The 21,452-nt window shown below is 45.4% G+C and overlaps 1 protein-coding gene across 1 annotated transcript in view; it reads left to right on the top strand.

The window, feature by feature from the left end:
- Nucleotides 1-21,452, top strand: part of LOC147115116 (collagen triple helix repeat-containing protein 1-like) — a 59,935-nt gene that overhangs the window by 23,245 nt on the left and 15,238 nt on the right. The window contains exon 2 of the mRNA XM_085993412.1: nt 1,587-1,808. Coding sequence (XP_085849538.1) covers nt 1,587-1,808 — 222 coding nt within the window. The remainder of the gene's footprint in view (nt 1-1,586; nt 1,809-21,452) is intronic.

The raw sequence follows: 21,452 nt of genomic DNA, 5'->3' as shown, positions 1-21,452 counted from the left end.
AGCTCACCAGCCTACGGTATCACACGCTTTTACTGATGACAGGCTCTTTGTTGATCTTACTAAGATGATGATCACAGAATATTGTATCCCAGGAGCAGTCAGTGCAGTGAAGATGACCCATTTCAGAGGCACGTTGTGAGCATTTACTCACTCGGGTCTGATCTTGGAAACAACTTCCACAATCTTACTGTGCTCAAGGGTTTACCTAATAAACAAAAATCCCAACTCTCTACTAGGCCACTACTCACCTCTGCTGAACCATTGGGTCAACCACTGTTGGCTCATGGTGGACTCTCCACTCCTCCTTGGCCCTGTTTCCACTTTTAAGTTTAGACTCTCTCTGCCCTTTGTCTTGTCCCTTTCCTCTGTTTATGCCCAGGACATGTCTCCTCTAATCTTTGCCTTGCTTATTTAACCTGAATTCCTCTGTTCATTCACATGTGCATTTTGGACCGGAGCCCATTACTTCTATGTCCCTTATTTCTTCTCTTGGCCCCTCTCAGGCTCTTTTCCTTCTCTTCCTGTCATTCAGTCAAGCTACATTCAGAGATGGGCATTCTCTAAAGGGCCCATAGAGATATACGCTGCTAACTCCCTATAGGTCACCCCAACTCCACATCCTCCTCGCTCACTGACCTTCCCATCCAGCCCACCCCACTCGCCAATCTCCTCCCTGTCCCACTCACCCCACCCACTACTGCCCCTTTGGACTCTGTCATCATTTCATTAATCACCACCCTGCTCTGCATTTCCCTCCAGAATATCCATTCACTCACGAATAAGGTCCTCATCATACGCAACCTTATTGTGGACAATTGCGTTGACATCATGACTCTGACTGAAGTTTGGCTCATGGGTGGTAGCAGCTTTCCTCTTACTGAAGCTTCCCCCCTGGCTATACGTTCCACCACCTGCCCTTCCCAAACCACTGTGGCGATGTAGCCCTTATCACCAAATCTCCCTTTGGTCTCTCCCCCTACTTCTCTGACATCTTCTCCTCCTTCAAGCACCTCATCTTGTTCCACCCCCCTTGTTTCTCCTTTACAATCCTTATAACCTACTACCCCCCTAAATTTCTCAACGAGACATCCTTCCTCCTTTCCTCCCTCAGACTCTGCACTGAGTGAGTTACTCATCCTCTGTGATTTAAATCTCAATTTCAGCTCATCTTGTTCTTTCCCCTCTGAATTTACTGACCTCTTTAAAGCTCTCCCTCCATATAAACTCTTCTACTCATTTTCATAACCACCACCTCAACTTTGCCATCTCATGTGGCCTCTCTACTCCCAGGTCTGGATCACAGACAAGCCATCTCCAACTACTTCTTTGTATCCCTCACCACCCACATCCCGCTGTACCCTTCCTTCTGCATCCATCCTGGATAAAACTCTCCCTCACGTCCTCTTTGTCTCCAATAAAACCTTTATCCTCCATTGATACCGACTATGCTACTTGTGGTGAATCACAACAGGAGTAACGTGGTTGTGATTCCATGTTACACCTATTGTAGTGGGCCATTCCTGTTCCATTTGGGCAGCAAAATTTGATTGAAACTGATGAATTTTTTTCTCTCTCCTTTAATGCAGTATAACAGTATGTGCATGCGGGGCTCACCAGGTGTCCCTGGCCGGGAGGGAAATCCTGGAATGAACGGCATCCCAGGAACCCCAGGGATCCCAGGACGGGATGGAACCAAGGGAGAGAAAGGCGAGTGTATGCAAGAGCGCCTCGAGGAGCCCTGGAGAATCAACTTCAAGCAGTGCGCCTGGAAAGCGCTCAACTATGGCATCGATCTCGGCAAAATCGCGGTAAGTCAGGTGACAGAAAGCGGATGAACACTGGAATACTATTTCCATGGATGGAAATTGCTGCAAAAATGACGCATTAATGGCACTTGCCATTATTAGTTCATAAAAAATCCAGCAATTTGCAGTGAAGAAGAGATATGCCAGGAGTTCTGATTCTCCACAAATTCCCCAAAACCGAAAAAGATTACCTTCTCACCGTGAGGCTCGCCATTGAAGTTCATTGCTGGATTTACACCACTAATGTGAATTAATCTTGCCGCAGCCATTTAGGGGTGGTATTTCATGTCTTAAGGATCCTGTTAATGATGTGATTTTTAGGCCTGATGTGACACTCAACCTTGGAGGTCCAGAAAGGGAACAATTAAGCTGTGGAGTCTCACTCCAGCAGGTCGTGAGTTGTTCCTGGAGGTTTTTTAACTTTTTATTTGTCTTGGCATTACTTTTGTGTCAGTCTTGCCATCCACACCCCTGTTAGTGTCGGAAGGCAACAATGTTCAGGATGCAACGCTGTTTCAACACTCAGAAATAAACATAGATTTCTTTCAGAAAATAACATTTTGGGATACCGTAAATGAGTAATTTGAGACATGACGTTGTAAGTTGGTTGGGTGGAAAAATGGTTCCCAAAGCTCTCCCATCACTGGGGTTTTCTTCACGTCATGTCTGGGTCTGTTGTAGACTAATCGATAGAGATTGGTTGCTCTGATTAGGCAACAACTCCATTATCATTCTGACATTATGTAACTACCAGGATGGTAGATGGTGAACTAGATGGATCGTAGCCTTTTTCATCTAGCAATTCCTATGTTCCTATGAAATACTTCATGGGTCAAGAATGGGTACATTTCACACGCCTACCCTGCCATTCACTTCTCAAGCACCAATACAATAATCCTCAAATGGAACTGGGTTACAATGTCCTCTTCTTTGGCTTTTTCTTTTTACATTTTTCTTACTTTTCCTTTCTGCCTCTCTTTCCTCTCTCTTAATCCACACTTTTTTCCCTTCTCTTTATTTCACTTTCATGCTTGACAAATCTACTGGAATTTTTTGAGGATGTAACTGGTAGAATAGATAAGGGAAAACCAGTGGATGTGGTGTATTTGGACTTTCAGAAGGCTTTCGATAAGGTCCCGCATAAGAGACTAGCGTGCAAAGTTAAAGCACGTGGGATTGGGGGTAAGGTACTGACTTGGATAGAAAACTGGTTGGCAGACAGGAAGCAAAGAGTTGGAATAAACGGGTCTTTTTCTGAGTGGCAGGCAGTGACTAGTGGGGTAGCACAGGGATCGGTGCTAGGACCTGTTATTCACAATATATATTAATGATCTAGACGAGGGAACTAGATGTAATGGGGTCGATTTTCCCGAAGCTGTTCGGAAGAAGACGGGATTACAACTTTCGGGTTTTAGTCCCGCCTACATCGACGTCCGGCCAATCCGTGCGATTTTCCCTTGATTGACCTTGTTGAGCCCGCCCAGCGGGCTCAGCAGGCCAATTAAGGGCCACCCGGCAACAGGTGACGTCACAGACTGCAATTTCATCTGTCAAGAGTTCCTGACAGATGAAATATCAGTGTTTCACAGCTGTTTGAAGCTGTGAAACACTGACAGCCTGAGTTCTGAAATGAGTCCTTCTGCACAGACTCAGTTAGAACTCACACCGGCACTCAAAGCTGAAGGCTGTCACTTTTCACAGATCGCAGCTGTTCAGCTTTAAGTGCCGGCTGAGTGATGGGCTCCCGCCGGCTACAGGAAGAAAGGCTGTCAAGGTAAGTACAGGTAAGTAAAAGTTCTTTACACACTTTAGACACACCAAACATACTTACCTTTGCACTCATGCACCCATCACTCACCTGAGCGCCGACATCGCGACCCCTCCAACTCCTTCAACCCGACGGCCCGCCTGCTCTAACCTGGCGTGGTTTGGAGCTGTCGGGAAACCCACACGAAACCCCTCAAAATAGGGATTAGACTAAAAACTGCCTGTTAACAGGCAGTTAATTGGCACTAATCCCTTCCCGCCTGGGGTCGGCGGGTCCCAGTGCGGGGCGAGTACCCGCTGCCTCTGAAAGTTGCGTGGAGCGGGGTTTTGAGCGGGATGGTGTCAGGACCCCCGAAATCGGGATTTCCCCCCCCCCCGCCACACGCCTGAAACCCCGCCTGACGGCTCCACGAAAATCAACCCCAATATCTCTAAGTTTGCAGACGACACAAAGCTGGGTGGGCGTGTGTGCTGTGAGGAGGATGCAGAGAAACTCCAGTACGATTTGGACAGGTTGGGTGATTGGGCAGTTGCATGGCAGATGCAGTATAATGTGGATAAATGCGAGGTTATCCACTTTGGTGGCAAAAACAGGAAGGCAGATTATTATCTGAACGGCAATAGATTGGGAGAAGGGGAAGTGCAACGAGACCTGGGTGCCCTTGTGCACCAGTTGCTGAAGGTAATCATGCAGGTGCAGCAGGCGGTTAAGAAGGCAAATGGTATGTTGGCCTTCATAGCGAGAGGATTCGAGTACAGGAACAAGGATGTCTTGCTGCAGTTGTACAGGGCCTTGGTGAGACCACACCTTGAGTATTGTGTGCAGTTTTGGTCGCCTTATCTGAGGAAGGATGTTCTTGCCATGGAGGGAATGCAGCGAAGATTCACCAGACTGATAGCTGGGATGGCAGGAATGACGTATGAGGAGAGATTGGGTCGATTAGGCTTATATTCGCTAGAGTTTAGAAGAATGAGAGGGGATCTCATTGAAACTTATAACATTCTAACAGGACTAGACAGACTAGATGCAGGAAGGCTGTTCCCGATGGCGGGGAAGTCCAGAACCAGGGGTCACATTCTAAGGATAAGGGGTAAGCCATTTAGGACTGAGATGAGGAATTTCTTCACCCAGAGAGTGGTGAACCTGTGGAATTCTCTACCACAGAAGACAGTTGAGGCCAATTCATTAAATATATTCTAGAAGGAGTTAGATATATTTCTTAAGGCTAAGGGGATCAAGGGATATGGGGAGAAAGCAGGGACAGGGTACTGAATTTGGATGATCAGCCATGATCCCATTGAATGGTGGAGCAGGCTCGAGGGGCCGAATGGCCTACTCCTGCTCCTATCTTCTATGTTTCTGTATCTAATTTGATTCTAATTTGTCCCATTTCCTTCTCCGTTCGCTTTGTTTCTTTTTCTATTCTTTCTTTCGTTGTTTGAGGAGATAGACCATCGGGCATGAGATTCTTGAGGTCCCAAAGGCGCCTTTGATTGTTTTGACGTTGCAGAAATTTGCGACACAGATATAGTGGATGTGAATGATGAGGCAAAAAGTCCAATAAATGTTGTTTGCCACGAGATGCGCTTTTGCAGCAATTTCTGGCCCAATGTGTTTATTCTCTAACAATCCAGTGTCAGTGGGCAAGCCCTGTGCCAAGTTGGTGCTGGACTGCCCCATGCACCTGGACATTCAATGCAGGCTTTCCGGCAGGGTTCCCAGTGCACCAAGCATTTGGATGTGTACACCCATCAGCCTTCATCTGTAGCCTGGCCCATCAAAGTCCTCTTCTGAGTCCTCTGCAGCAGAGTTAGTGTGCGACCTCACCCTCCGGCGTGCTGGCATCTGCGCTATCCTTTCCCCCCACCCTGGATCCTGCGCACTTGTGCTCAGTATCTCACCATGTGCCTGTCCCTCCTCTATCCTAGCCTTTAATCGAGCAGTGGAGAGGCTAGTGGTGCAGTTGGTAGGATATGGCATTTGAAGGTAAACTCACTGATCATGACAACTTAGATGAGATCATTAAACTTCTTCCTGCACTGCGTCCGTGTTCTTGCAGCTATACTCCTGGCATTAACCTCCGCCACTATCTCTTCCCACTGCCTCCTGAGCATGTGTCTGAAGGGCCTCCTGCCACCCTAAGGATACAGGACATCTGTCCTCCATTATTCTACCTCTTCCACCAAGACCTCCAGTGCAGTGTCCGAAAACCTAGGTGCACGCTTTCTACCATGGTCAGCTGTTGTTGAATCTTCCACAGCAGACTTTTGAAAATACTCTCACCACCTCCAGCAGCCACAATGCACCTCCCCATTAAAAGGTGCAGGCTGCCTTTAAGTAACGCTAGGCACTCACGATATCGGGCCCCCTGCTGATGCGTGTAGCCAATGAACAGAGCGGGGAGCGCTCACAGCATGCAGCAATCATGGAAATGAACAAGCAGTACAAGTTTGACGTCCTGCCTGCATTGCAATCAACGGGTGCAGGTTAATCGCGCATCGCAATCCCTGTACCTGTTTTCGGGTGTTATCCAATTTAACCCCCGGTTTCTTCCAAACTTCAAAGGTTCTCTCCTGTTCTTTCTTTTTTTCATCTATATATATGATTTTTAAATCATAATTGAAATCATTATTGTGCATAATATGTCCGAACTATATGAACCGTTGCACCATTGTTGACAGACTTAGGCTAAATCATCCTTTGCTTCATATTTTATCTTGTTATTGATTTTTGCTAAATTCTACTGGGGATTTTCGATCGAAGCATACACCTCCTTTGTTCAACTGTTCAAGGCTAGTATCTCCAAATCCCAAAGCAATTCGGCGAGACTGAAATGTACAAGCAATTTTGTTGCAGGAGAAATCTTGTTCAAGATGTTGCTGAATAAATTAATCTTAGCAGTAGCTTTATAGGGGTGACCAGTTTGCTTCTCTCTTTGATATTCACAAGAAAACTACAGATGAGGGAGGCGATTGATTCCAACTCAGCTCAACCATCAAAAAGACCCTTTATCCCTATCATTACAGCATCCAATTCTTTTCCCAAATGATTACAGAGTTTCGTTTCCACTACTTTATCTTTGTGTGAAGATCTTTCTGTTATATGAGTCCCTAATTTCCCTTTGAATCTGTGATCCCTTATTGTATTTTCACAGTTTAATTTCCAAAGAAAGAAAGACTTTCCCAACCTCAGGACGTCCCAAAGCGCTTTACAGCCAATGAAGTACTTTTGTAGTGTAGTCACTGTTGTAATGTAGGAAACACAGCAGCCAATTTGCAAGGCCCCTTTAACAACGATGTGATAATGATTAGATGATCTGATTTATTTTAGTGCTTTTGGTTGAGGTCTAACTATTGGCCAGGGAGAACTCCCCTGCTCTTCTGCAAAATAGTGCCATGGAACTTTTTTACATCCACCTGAGAGAGCAGACAGGGCCTCGGTTTAATGTCTCATCTGAAAGACGGCACCTCCGACAGTGCAGCACTCCCTCAGCACTGCACTGGAGTGTCAGCCCAGATTTCTGAGCTCAAGTCCCTGGAGTGGGACTATGAACCGAACAATCTTCTGGCTCAGAGGCGAAAGTGCTACCCACTGAGCCACAGCGGACACCTATCATGTTTACAATGCTGTATACCTCTGTAAGATCACCTCTTAGACATTTTCTTTGAAGAGCCCTAATTTCTCCTCTCTTTCCTCATAACTGAGACCTTTAAGATTGGAGATCAGCTTTGTGGCCCTTCTCTGAACTGCCTCCAATCAAAACTAGGCATACTCTACTCAGAGCGCTGTACCATTGGATCAAGACTTTCTCTGACGTGTATTCTACTGTTTTTGCCATGTAGTTCAACATTCTATTGGCTTTGATGACTGCTGCTAAGCAGTTGGTCAGATACTTTGAGCGCCCGGTCTACTTAAATTCCTAGTAATTTTTAACTTCATGCTTAGTTATTTTGAAGCCATTTATTATGTCCGTGTATAATTGAGACATGGACTGCAGGAGTTGATTATAACAAGTCTTTACTGAATGGAGACAACCTGGAAACTGAAACTACAGAAGCCTGCTAGGGCCTTTTATACAGGGGTGGTCACTGCCGGTACTGCAGTCTGAGACCAGTTATTCCCTTAAAGGTACATACACAACAATTCCTCCCCTTTTAGATAAACATTCATTCAACAACTAAATAATAACTAATTACAATTACAATTACGGTTGCTAGATACATTGGTTGAAGTTAAGCAATTATAAGTTCAGTCTTTGAGGAGGCTTCCTGATTCTGTCTGGATAATGCCTCTTTGGGATATCAGGTTCTTCTGGCAAGGTTGAGTCGGGATCAATGTCGTTGTTTGGTTCGTCTGCTTCCAATATCACCGATTCTGCGGTAGATGCAATTGGTACTTCGGTTTCATCGCCAGGTGTATCAGATCGTGGTGTGGAGTTGCCGTTTTCCAGTGACTCTAGAATCTGGTCAGCATGGTGTCTTACAATGCTCTCTCCAACGTCCATGGTATACATTAGAGGTCCTTGCCATGTACAGATCGTTCCTGGCTGCCATTTCTCTGTGCGGTAGTCCCGGGCCAAAACTGGTTGACCTATCTTAAAACTCCTGGTCGGCCTTTCATTCATATTCTGAAACTGCCTGTTCTCCACATCTCTTCTGACGTTTGGCTTAACCAAATCCAAGCGGCATCGTAGTCTTCGATTGAAGAACATCATGGCTGGAGTTTGGTTGGTAACCGCATGTGTCGCATTCCGGTAGGCAAACAAGAAGTTATCCACCTTGTGTTGTAGGGGTATGTCTTCATTACACATTGCCTTGATAGCCTTCTTGAATGTTTGAACAAACCTCTCGGCCAATCCATTAGTGGCTGGATGATATGGGGCGGATGTGTAATGCTTTCCACCATTGTTCTTTAAGAACCTCCGGAACTCTTCAGACACAAACTGTGGTCCATTGTCAGAGCAAATCTGTTCAGGCAGCCCATTCCTGGCGAATATGGTTCGTAAGACTGTGATAGTTTTTTCTGTGGTGGTTGAGGACATTTTTATTACCTCTGGCCACTTTGAATGTGCATCCACCGCAATTAAAAACATCGAGTCCATAAAGGGACCAGCAAAATCAATGTGCACCCTTTGCCATGGAGATGAGGGCCACTCCCATGGATGTAGAGGGGCTTGTGGTGGGGCGTTTTGGACCTTCTGGCATCCTGTACAGCTCTTGGTCATCTCTTCGATTTCTCTATCGATTCCCGGCCACCACACAGACGCTCTGGCTAAGTTCTTCATTTTTACCCCGCCCAGATGACCCTCGTGAAGCTCATTGAGCACTCTATCCTTCAATTTGGGTGGAATTACTACTCTGGATCCACACATCAAGGTTCCTCTGCACACTGACAGCTGTTCTCTTCTCGGCGAGAATGCTGGCAGCAGTGGTTCGCCATGTGCTGGCCATCCCTTCACCGTTAAATCATAGACCCAGGAGAGTGTCGAGTCATTTCGTGTTTCCTTTTCTATGTTTGCATTCGTCACAGGGAGACATTCGACTATAGTCGAGTGGAATAACTCCACTGGATCCACTGCCAGTTCTTCTTCCACTGTCGGCAACGGTAGGCGCGACAATCCATCAGCATTCCCATGCTGTTTAGTTCCTTTGTACTCGATGTCATATTGGTGTGCCCCTAGGAAAAGGGACCACCTCTGTAGCCGTTGTGCCATCATTATCGGTACGCCCTTCTGAGGGTTGAAACTGGAGACGAGAGGTTGATGATCAGTTAGTAGAGTAAATTTCTGACCGTGCAGGTAGTGATTGAACTTCTTCACCCCCCACACCAGGCTGAGGGCCTCTCTGTCAATCTGGGTGTAGTTACGCTCGGCTGAAGTTAACGAGCGTGACGCAAAAGCTATCGGCCTCTCTGAACCATCAAGGAATTTATGTGACAGTACCGCCCCAATGCCGTAGGGAGACGCATCACACGCCAGTCTTATCGGTAGTGATGGGTTGTAGTGAGCCAATACTTCTCTTGAAGTGATTAGGTCCTTACTCTTCTGAAAGGCCCGCTTGCATTCATCGCTCCATTTCCAAGCTACTCCCGCTCGTAGTAGGGCGTTCAGCGGATGCAGAATTGTGGACAAATTCGGCAAAAACTTATGGTAGTAATTCACCAATCCGAGGAATGACCTCAGTTGCGACACATTTTCAGGCGCTGGAGCCTTAACTACCGCTTCAATTTTGTCAGGGGACTTATGCAACCCCTCTTCATCAATCACGTGGCCACAATACGATATCTGTTTCTTAAAAAACTCGCACTTGGGGCAATTGGCTCGTAGCCCATGTTCACGTAGTCTAGTGAGCACCTGCTCCAGGTTGGCAAGGTGTTCACTGTCATCTTCACCTGTCACTAGGATGTCGTCCAAGTAACACTGAGTCCCCGGAATCCCTTGCAGGACTTGTTCCATCGCTCTTTGCCATATCGCCGGAGCTGATGCTACTCCGAATACCAGTCGATTATACTGGTAAAGACCTCTGTGAGTGTTTATCGTGAGCTACTTCCTAAAGGATTCTTCAACCTCCATCTGCAAATATGCTTGTGCTAGGTCAATTTTTGTAAAATGCTTCCCTCCAGATAGTGAGGTGAAGATATCTTCTATCCTTGGAAGAGGATATTGTACTGTGTGAAGGACTGGGTTCACCGTCACCTTGAAGTCCCCACAGATGTGAACCTTCCTTGGCTCCTCAGACTTATTGTTTAACGTTTTTTTCATGACAGGAACGATGGGTGTCGCCCACTCGCTCCAGTCTACCTTAGATAACACGCCTGTATTCTCCAGCTCTGCCTCGACGGCTGGGTGAATTGCATATGGTACCGGTCTTGCTTTGAAAAACTTGGGAATTGCATTCTCCTCTATTTTTATCGAGGCGGTTACGCCTTTAAGAGTGCCCAGTTCTTGTTGAAATACCTCTTTGGCGTCAGCTAAGATTGTTGACAATCGTCCAGGAGTGACGTCGTCATCCTTTTTACCAGCCACCGTCAGTGCCTGAATGGAGTGCCAGTCTAAACTTATCTTTCTGATCCATTCACGTCCCAATAACGGTGGTCCACCATCTTGCAGAATGTAGAGATACAATTTCCGTATTTTCTTGCCGTTGTATTCGACAGGCACCCTTATTTTTCCTCTGGGGTATACTTTTTGCCCTGTATATGTCCTCAAGACAATGGATGTCTCTCTCAAGGGTATGTGTGAGAATAGCCGCTTGTAGTCTTGTCGATTCATGACGGTTAGAGCTGATCCTGTATCCAATTCCATTTTGACTTGGGACCCTGCTATCGTGAGGGTGACCCAAATGGTTCGGTGATCCTCTTGCGATTACGTTGTGAAGTTTGAGACAGCTTAGTCTCTTGTTCCTGGATTCACTATCGCTCATCTGTTCTTCGGAACTACTGTCTGTCATCTTTTGTACTTACCTGTACAGTTCCTTAGTAGCCTTTTTGTTGTCGTTGGTCTTCTTCCCAGACCTGCAAACTCGTGCAATGTGTCCCATCTTTCCGCATTGCCTGCATATTTTGTCCTTGGACCAGCAGTCCTTCTGGTCATGGTTTGTTCTGCCGCAGCGATAACATTTTGCAAATCCCCGTGTCATTTCGTGGGTGCCGTATTCCTGTGGCTTTTGTTGTATTTCTGCAGCTCCCCTTGCTGCTGCTTTGTACGATACTGCCACGCCGAAAGCCTTATCTAGCGTCAGCTCTTTCTCTGAGAGTAACCTCTTCTGGGTTCCTTCACTCAGGAGTCCACAGACAAATTTGTCCCGTAAGGTATCTGCCAGTCCTGCTCCGAACTGGCAGTGCTTTGATAGCTTGCGTAGTTCCGTAAGGTAATCAGCATTGCTCTCATTTTTATGCTGATTTCTCCTGTGGAATTTAAATCTTTCTGCTATCAGCAGTGGTGCAGGATTTAGGTGTTCCTGTAGGATAGCAACAATTTCGTTAAAACTCTTCGCCTTTGGTTTGGCTGGAGTAATCAGGTCCCGCAATAGGCCGTACGTTCTTGCGCCCATTAAATTTCGCAATATTGATGCCTTTTTCTCATCGGCTATTTCTTTTGCCTCGCAATATACCTCGACTCTTACGTGGTCCAGTCTTCTATTGCATTATCGAAGGCAGTGATATCGCCAGTCTTTGGCATCTTGAAAATCTAAGATGGCGCCTCCCGTGCTTTTCCTTCTTCCCCGCCGAGTTAAGATGGTGCCTCCCGCGCTTTCCCGCCGCTGCTGCCAACGCTGTTGCTGGCGATTATATTTATTTTACTATCCTGTAATGGCGACGCCCTATGGTCTTTGCACCTCCCTGATCGCTGCTGCCAACGCCGCTCTCTGCGGTATTTTTATTTTTCTATCGCGCTTCAATATTTGCTCCGTTAATTGAAGAACTGTTCCCGTCGTGGAGCGGACCATCTGGGACACTTCCCTCCCTCTTCTTAGGTCCGAACGCTGCCCGGCTTCGAAGCACCGGTCGCGCCCTGTGTGCTCCACCCTCTCTCTCTCTCTCTTTGCTTCCCGACTCGCTGCCCGGCCCCGTTGCAGAGCCACCCGATCGAGCTCTAGCCCGCCGCAGCCCAGGAAGGATCAGTGCACTACCTGCCACCAGCCCGATTAGCTGGGAAACCACAGACTGGAGAACCAAGCCTGGCTCTCGACAGTCTCTCCTGCACTTTTCAATTCGATGATTTGGAGGGCGGTTGCCCATGGTCGACGCCCATTTCTTGAGTTTCTTTGGATTATTTTTTTTTCTTCTGGCTTCGACCTTCAACAACGTCGTCTGAGGTGCTGCCGAGTTGCAGGTAAGTTTGTTTCTTACTCGTCGCTAGTATTATGTCCGTGTATAATTGAGACACAGACTGCAGGAGTTGATTATAACAAGTCTTTACTGAATGGAGACAACCTGGAAACTGAAACTACAGAAGCCTGCTAGGGCCATTTATACAGGGCTGGTCACTGCCGGTACTGCAGTCTGAGACCAGTTATTCCCTTAAAGGTACATACACAACACCATTCACGGATTTCAACTGCTGGAGTGTAGTACTACACCACTGCTTACTTGTTGTATCACACACACGCCACTTTGGACCTTTACTACAATCATGTTTCTTAACAATTATTTAAAATTTCCAATCAAGAGTCAAAATTTAGTTTTACTGACCTGGTGTAGTCTCGGTATAGATTGAAATCTATATGTCCCAACTTCAGCTACTGATCCAGATAATTCGTAAAAGAAGCAAGTGGCCAACTTCCGCCCTTTTCTTTTGGAACATAAGTCTAAACTTTTGTATTCCTGCTTTAAATATGCATTTTGCTTTTTCTTTCTCTATGCTTCCTTTCCGATTTCACTCTCAATATTTTATCTGCTTAATTCACTCACAATTTCTAATGATTATTTAGCATCACTATTCTTTTCATTTGAGCTTTTTCCTTTGTTTTGTATTTTAAAAGGTCCCCCTTTGTGATGTTCTTGACTTTTGTAACTTATAACAGTATATTTCCCTCTATCATTAATTTTAAATCACTGGTTAGGCCCCAGCTGGAGTATTGTGTCCAATTCTGGGCACCACACTTTAGGAAGGATGTCAAGACCTTGGAGAAGGTGCAGAGGAGATTTACTAGAATGGTACCAGGGTTGAGGAACTTCTTTTACGTGGAGAGACTAGAGAAGCTTTTTTTGATATATTTAAATGACCTGGATATTGGAATAGAGAGTAGAATTTCTAAATTTGCCGCTTTGGTGGCAAAAACAGGAAGGCAGATTATTATTTGAATGGCAATAGATTGGGAGAAGGGGAAGTGCAAAGAGACCTGGGTGTTCTTGTGCACCAGTCGCCGAAGGTAAGCATGCAGGTGCAGCAGGCGGTTAAGAAGGCAAATGGTATGTTGGCCTTCGTAGCAAGAGGTTTTGAGTACAGGAACAAGGATGTCTTGCTACAGTTGTACAGGGCCTTGGTGAGACCGCCCCTTGAGTATTGTGTGCAGTTTTGGTCGCCTTACCTGAGGAAGGACGTTCTTGCCATGGAAGGAGTGCAGCGAAGATTCACCAGGCTGATACCTGGGATGGCAGGAATGACGTATGAGGAGAGATTGTGTCGATTGGGCTTATACTCACTGGAATTTAGAAGATTGAGAGGGGATCTCATCGAAACCTATAAAATTCTGTCAGGCCTGGACAGACTAGATGCAGGAAGGATGTTTCTGATGGCCGGGGAGTCCAAAACCAGGGGTCATAGTCTAAGGATAAGGGGTAAGCCATTTAGGACGGAAATGAGGAGGAATTTCTTCACCCAGAGAGTGGTGAACCTGTGGAATTCTCTGCCACAGAGGGCAGTGGAGGCCAGTTCATCAAATATATTCAAGAAAGAGTTGGATATATTTCTTAAGGCTAAAGGGATCAAGGGATATGGGGAGAAGGCAGGGACAGGGTACTGAATTTGGATGATCAGCCATGGTCTCATTGAATGGCGGAGCAGGCTCGAAGGGCCGAATGGCCTACTCCTGCTCCTAGCTTCTATGTTTCTATGACACCAAACCTGGGGGTGTGGCAAACAGTGAGGACGATACCAATCAACTGCAACAGGACATAGAAAGACTAGCAGAATTGGCAGACAAGTGGCAGATGGAATTTAATACAGAGAAGTGTGAGGTGATGCATTTTGGCAGAAGGAACAGGGAGAGGCAATATACACTTAATGGCACAGTTTTAAAGAATGTGCAGGGACAGAGGGACCTGGGAGTTAATGTGCATAGGTCCCTGAAGGTGGCAGGACATATTGAGAGAGTGGTTAGCAAAGCATATGGGATCTTGAGTTTCATAAATAGAGGTATTGAGTACAAAAGTAGAGAAGTTATGCTGAACCTTTATAAAGTGCTGGTTAGGCCACAACTGGAGTATTGCGTCCAGTTCTGGTCACCATACTTTAGGAAGGATGTGAAGGTACTTGAGAGGGTGCAGAGGAGATTTACCAGAATGGTTCCGGGGATGGGGGATCTTAGCTACAAGGACAGGTTGGAGAAGCTGGATTTGTTTTCATCAGAGCAAAGGAGGTTGAGGGGTGATTTGATAGAGGTGTGCAAGATTATGACGGGTTTGGATAGGCTAGACGGGGAAAGGCTGTTCCCACTAGTTGATGGTACAAGGACTAGGGGACACAGATTTAAGGTTTTGGGCAAGAGATACAGGGGGGGGGGGATGTGAAGAAAAACTTTTTTACGCAGCGAGTGGTGAGGACCTGGAACTCGCTGCCGACGGAAGTGGTAGAAACAGAGACACTCAATGTTTTCAAGGGGAGACTGGATAGGCACTTGAGGGAAATAAACTTGCAGGGCTACGGGGATAGAGCGGGGGAATGGGACTGACTGGATTGCTCTACAGAGAGCCGGCACAGACTCGATGGGCCATTATGACTCTATATCTCTATGACTAAGCTGGGATTGTTCTCATTAAAGCAGAGAAAGTTAATGAAAGATTTAATAGAAGTGTTCAAAATTATGATGGGCTTTGATAGAGTAGATATGGAGAAACTGTTTCCACTAGTGGGAAATTAGTCAGTAACTATAGGACACAGATTTAAAGTAATTGGCAAAAGAACCAGAGGGGAGATGAGAAGAATTTTTTTTATGCAGTGAGTTGTTATGGTCTGGAATGCACTGCTTGAAAGGATGGTGGAAGCAGATTCAATAGTAACTTTCAAAGGGAATTGGATAAATACTTGAAAAAGAAACAATTGCTGGACTATGCGGAAAGAGCAGGGGAATGGGACTAATTGGATAGCTTTTTCAAAGAGCCGGCACAGGCATGATGGGCTGAATGGCCTCCTTCTGTGCTGCTTGAATCCATGATTTTAAGATTAAGACTGATAGTAAGATTTCCATTGTTTTAACTGTTACTCAAAGTCTTGCCTCTTGCAAAAACATGTCTGCTAAAGTTAGCCTCCAAAAAAAGTGCTTGTTAAAGGGAGATCAAAATTAAACCATGCAGTTTTGCATGGTTGGAATATGACAATTGAGTTCAGTACTCTGTCAGGCTTGTGAGTTAATTATTATACTAATAAGGGGAAGGATTCATCGAGGTTTTATTCCTCCATGCTTTTCATTTCCTTTGATGTGACAAGAGCATTATTCCATAAAATAAATCCAGTCAGAATTGTATCTAGGTTTTTTTATAGAAAGAAATTCAGTAAAGTAATTAAGATAAACATCAATCTGCCATCTCCAGGTACAGACGGGCAGAGGTTCCTTCTGTTGCTAGCACTATGCCACCTTGTGGCTAAAACTAGATCCTACATAAATAGAATGAAAAGACAAGTATTCCATAGTACTTACAGCATAGAAACAGGCCATTCGGCCCAACAGGTCCATGCCGGTGTTTATGCTCCACATAAGCCTCCTCCCAACCTTGTTCAACTCACCCCATCCTTCTATTTCTTTCTCCCTAATGTGTTAATCTAGCTTCCCCTTAAATGCATCTATGCTATTCACCTCAACCACTCCCCGTGATAGTGAGTTCCACATTCTAACCACTCTTTTGGTAAAGAAGTTTCTCCTGAATTCCCTATTGGATTTGTTAGTGACTATCTCATATTTATGGCCATTAGTTCTTGTCCCCCTGCAAGTGGAAACATCTTCTCTACATCTACCCTATCAAACCCATTCATAATCTTAAAGGCCTCTATCAGGTCACCCCTCAGTCATCTCTTTTCTAGAGAAAAGAGCCCCAGCCTGTTTAATCTTTCCTGATCGGTATAACCTCTCAGTTCTGGTATTATCCCTGTAAAATTTTTTGGTACCTTCTCCAGTGTCTCTATATTTTTATAATATGGTGACCAGAACTGTTCACAGTACTCCAAGTGCGGTCTAATCAAAGTTCTATACAAGTTTAATATAATTTCGCTGCTTTTCAATTCTATTCTCTAGAAATGAACCCCAGTGCTTAGTTTGCTTTTTATATGGCCTTATTAACCTGCGTCGCTACTTTTAGTGATTTGTGCATCTGTACCCCCAGATTCCTCTGCTCCTCTACCCCATTCAGACTCTTATTTTCTTATGACTCACTTATTGTTACAGATACATTCTTCATTTGTTTTGTACCATGGATAAGAAACTCCTAATGAACTAGGTGGTGTGCAGCCTTGATGATCTGCCCTTTTTACCTCGGATCTGGTCACTTATCTCTGCTGCATGCCACCTCTACAGCTTTCTTGCTTCTGCATTTCATTTCCCCATTCCTCTGCCAAAAACCGAATTCATACCTTCATCTTAAGGGTTGAATTTTCAAATGCCACCTTTGCCAGACCTCTCCGCACCCCCCCCCCCCGCCCCCCCACACCCTTCATAGACGTCAGTTAATCCAAAACTCTATGGGGGAAAAATTTGGTTGATTTGCGCTTCCCATTAGCACCCTAAGAGGGAGGTTAGCCGCGGTGGTAACTTTAGCGCCCCGCGGCGCTGCGCCTCCGGTGATGACATCATCACCGTGCACAGTGCCCCGGCCGCAATCTTCGGTAGCGCCCCCTCCCCTGACTTACAGCCGGACGCTATGTCCGACAGGGTGAAGGAGGCCTACCTGCGGCCGGGGCAGCGCAAATTAAAGGGGCGGTGCCGGGCGGCCATTTTTGTTGCTGGCCGTCTGCCAGCACTTGCCCCCGTTGCTGTCCCCGGCCTCCTGTGCAGCCGCCCCACAGGGTGCCGACTGCCTTCCGTGAGCCCGGCACTTCTCTTGAGTGCCGGGCTCTTTTGCCAGCACTCCGATCCTTGGTGGCCCAGCTGGGCCCCGGGTCGCACTGCGCTAGGCCCCTCCCCTTTAATAAGGGGAGGAAGGCCTGCAAAACTGCGGCACATACGGCCGCGATATTCACTCGCAGCGCCCCAAGAGGGAGGTGGGGCACTTCCAGTAGCGCCCTGCCTCCTTCTTGGTGCGATACCAGTGAATTTTGGGCGCAGGGGCGCTAACTTTTTCGGGGCGCTAAAAGGAGCACCCTGGCAAAGTTAGCGCCCCAAAGGGGGCGCAACCCAATTTTACCCCCTATATCTTGGTCTTCTCTTGCAGAGTTTGTATGTTCGTCACCTCTATCTTTGCTACACGCCACTGGTTTTCCATTCTCAAGCCTATAAATTTCAAGGTCCTTTTCTTAGTTTTCAAATCCCACCACAGCCGCCCTTTTGTCATGTCAATGATCTTCTCCAGCTATGCGTCTCAGCCCACACTCTAGTCCGACTTCATTTCCGGCTTCCTCCACTTCACCATAAGAGGTCAATCCTTCAGCCACTCCATCTTACTACCTCTTTCGCTTTCTTCAAAAGCCTCCTTAAAACCTATTCCTATATCTTCAATGGTGTCTCCAGTCTACCTCTCCTCTAATTTTTTTTGTTCAGCATTTTCCTCTTCCTCCTTCTGAAGTATTTTGAGACATTCTTCTATATGAAGGATGCTAACTAAAAGTATGTTATTGTAATCCTTACTGCACAGATCCATACTTAATGTCTGTACAGTGGGGGCAATTCCCACCAGCTTCATCGGAAAATTGTCCCATGCAACTCCATGATTTAATCTGCAAATTCTACCAACATATTTAGGAAAGTTAAAGAAACAGAGACTCCAGAGACTCCGTAACATTAGAGGCTAAAATGTCTGAATTACATTATGAGCATGAGAAATACAAGATTACCAAAAGGTCAAGTCAATCTAGTAATTTCTCCTAATAATTCCAACATGGAGCACAAGTGCAATGAAGGCTCAGCACCCGGTTCACGACCTCAATAGGAATGTCTCCAGCAGGTGAGTGCACCTCGAGGAAAGTATTACATCTTGTGAGCCTGCAGGATTTCAAAGCTGACATTTAGCACTGAAGTCTGGAGAAAAGCAGAGCATTGTTGATGCTACAGTTTTTTTAGAAGCCAAAATACTTGACTTATGGCCAGAGGCTTCAGACTCAGTGTGAGAAAAAGTCACAGATGTCACAGTATATTAAAGCTATCCACATCACTTGAAGGAATGTTGACAAAAAGTTATGTTTTTCAGTGTTAACTTGCCTGGACATTCACTAACAATGTCCATAGATACACCGGTATCATTTAAGGCACAGTGTTTTAGCTCTTGCACACAATAATTCCAAATAGCCTTCATAAGTGCCCCCATAACATTCTCAGATATTACCAAAATGCGATTATTATGAGGTACGGCAGTCTTGCCCTTTAGGTGAGAATTTCAGCAAGTGTCTGTGGCTGATATTCACATATCTGTGTCTAAAAGAATTGGCTCATTTGGGCTTGGTCCCTGGAGACATTTACCCAATTGTCAAGTTCCACTAAAGATTCAACTACTGTAACACTGGTACCTGGATCCACAGAAACACTTCATAGTGTTCAACCTCTGTAGTGGGTCATGAGAACAAAACTGCCTTCAGAGCTCCTTGACCCCGATAGAATCATAGAATGCTACAGCACAGGAAGAGGCCATTTGGCCCATCAATTTTGGACTGGTGTTTGTCTCCACATGAGCCATCGAGTCTAATGTGTAAGGGGTGGTGTGTGGGTCAGCTTCACCTCTGACTTTTATGAGCGGTTCGAATCGCTCCCACTCCCTTGGTTCTAGACCTGGACTTATTTGGGGGTTGTAATGAAATTGCAACAGACAACTGAGTTGGTGAAAAGAACTTGGATTTATTTGAGACAAGAAAATATACACAACACAATAATCTTATCACTCTAAAAGGGGGAACACTTCGGAATATACGAGGGAGAATAACAATAGACAGAATACTTCACCCCTCCAGAGGACAAGGCAAATGCTCACCAAACGACTTTCTTGACAGTTGTTGAGGTTCGCGATTTCGGGGTTCTCTTAGGTGTGGCGGTTGGGGCCTGCCGTACCCCGGACGTGGTGGAAGACTTCACCTGCGTTGGTTTTTCAGTCTTCGCGTGTCTGCTGATGCGGTCGGGTGTGTATTTGGATCTATCGGGTTTAGAGTCTTTTTCATCAAATCTTACCCAGGGGTAAGTCAGGATAGCTTGTAGAGTGGAAACAAACTTGCAAATCTTTGGTTTCTTCCAGGTTGGTTTCTTGTTGGTCGCGGTGGCCCAATATTACCTAGTTGTTGGTAATATCGTTGTTTGTTTCTTGGGGCCCTTGGTTGCCGCGATTCCTTTCCGTTCTCCTTCTGTTGTCCTTCCATTGGTTGATTGTCCCGAGGCTGATGTCTTTCGAATGAGCTGTGCCTCTGTCTGTATGAACTGTACCTTCAACTTCACTCTCCTGTCCGAATAACCGTCTGTGTGTAAAAGCAGGCCTCAATTATACCATTTGAGGCCTTGCTCATCTGCCCGCCAAATTTTCTCTGGCCCATTGTTAATTTTGGCAGGCTCGTTAACGTTAACAGTTTAAAATTCTTTAACGAGTTCCGGGCTGGTCCCATCTACTTTTAAATTGACTTAAGTTGGCGTAAACTAGTTTCGGGATGGTTCGCCAAAACTTAAATTAGTGTTTAATGGCTGTTTAAACTCTTGTCCGATTAGTGAGTTTTGTCTTCTCCTGCTGGGGTCAGGGTCCCTTTTGTTGATCAGTGGCATGTACTGTATTATTCATATTCTTGATGGCTCTGTAATTATGGCGGGAACTGTCCTTCCGTAGGCCTATTGTCATTTATGTGGAATGACTGAGACGGTCCAGACAATCTGGCCTATGCCAATACTCAAACTGTTTGTTTTACAGGGGCCCATCCCAACTCTTGTCGCAGCCTTCCACAGGCCTGGACATGTCCTTTTAAAATAACCAAAATCCTGGGGTTTTAACTTTAAGCCTCTTTTCTGCCCAATATTCTTCTTAAACAGTCCAAAATCTCTTTTCTTGGTTTGGGGGAATCTGTAGAATTTTGCGAACCTTACAAATGCCACTCTCCAGCTCATTCCCCATACCCTTTAAAATGCCTCTTTTTAAGCATCAATAAAAATGGAGGCTGATACAAAGCTGCTGGAGTGTAGTACTACACCACTGCTTACTTGTTGTATCACACACACGCCACTTTGGACCTTTACTACAATCATGTTTCTTAACAATTATTTAAAATTTCCAATCAAGAGTCAAAATTTAGTTTTACTGACCTGGTGTAGTCTCGGTATAGATTGAAATCTATATGTCCCAACTTCAGCTACTGATCCAGATAATTCGTAAAAGAAGCAAGTGGCCAACTTCCGCCCTTTTCTTTTGGAACATAAGTCTAAACTTTTGTATTCCTGCTTTAAATATGCATTTTGCTTTTTCTTTCTCTATGCTTCCTTTCCGATTTCACTCTCCATATTTTATCTGCTTAATTCACTCACAATTTCTAATGATTATTTAGCATCACTATTCTTTTCATTTGAGCTTTTTCCTTTGTTTTGTATTTTAAAAGGTCCCCCTTTGTGATGTTCTTGACTTTTGTAACTTATAACAGTATATTTCCCTCTATCATTAATTTTAAATCACTGGTTAGGCCCCAGCTGGAGTATTGTGTCCAATTCTGGGCACCACACTTTAGGAAGGATGTCAAGACCTTGGAGAAGGTGCAGAGGAGATTTACTAGAATGGTACCAGGGTTGAGGAACTTCTTTTACGTGGAGAGACTAGAGAAGCTTTTTTTGATATATTTAAATGACCTGGATATTGGAATAGAGAGTAGAATTTCTAAATTTGCCGCTTTGGTGGCAAAAACAGGAAGGCAGATTATTATTTGAATGGCAATAGATTGGGAGAAGGGGAAGTGCAAAGAGACCTGGGTGTTCTTGTGCACCAGTCGCTGAAGGTAAGCATGCAGGTGCAGCAGGCGGTTAAGAAGGCAAATGGTATGTTGGCCTTCGTAGCAAGAGGTT

The sequence above is a fragment of the Somniosus microcephalus genome, chromosome 7 (genome assembly GCF_052327205.1).
Source record: "Somniosus microcephalus isolate GS21.2 chromosome 7, FLI_Smic_1.0, whole genome shotgun sequence".
Taxonomy (NCBI): domain Eukaryota; kingdom Metazoa; phylum Chordata; class Chondrichthyes; order Squaliformes; family Somniosidae; genus Somniosus; species Somniosus microcephalus.
This window is presented reverse-complemented; position numbering and strand designations above follow the sequence as displayed.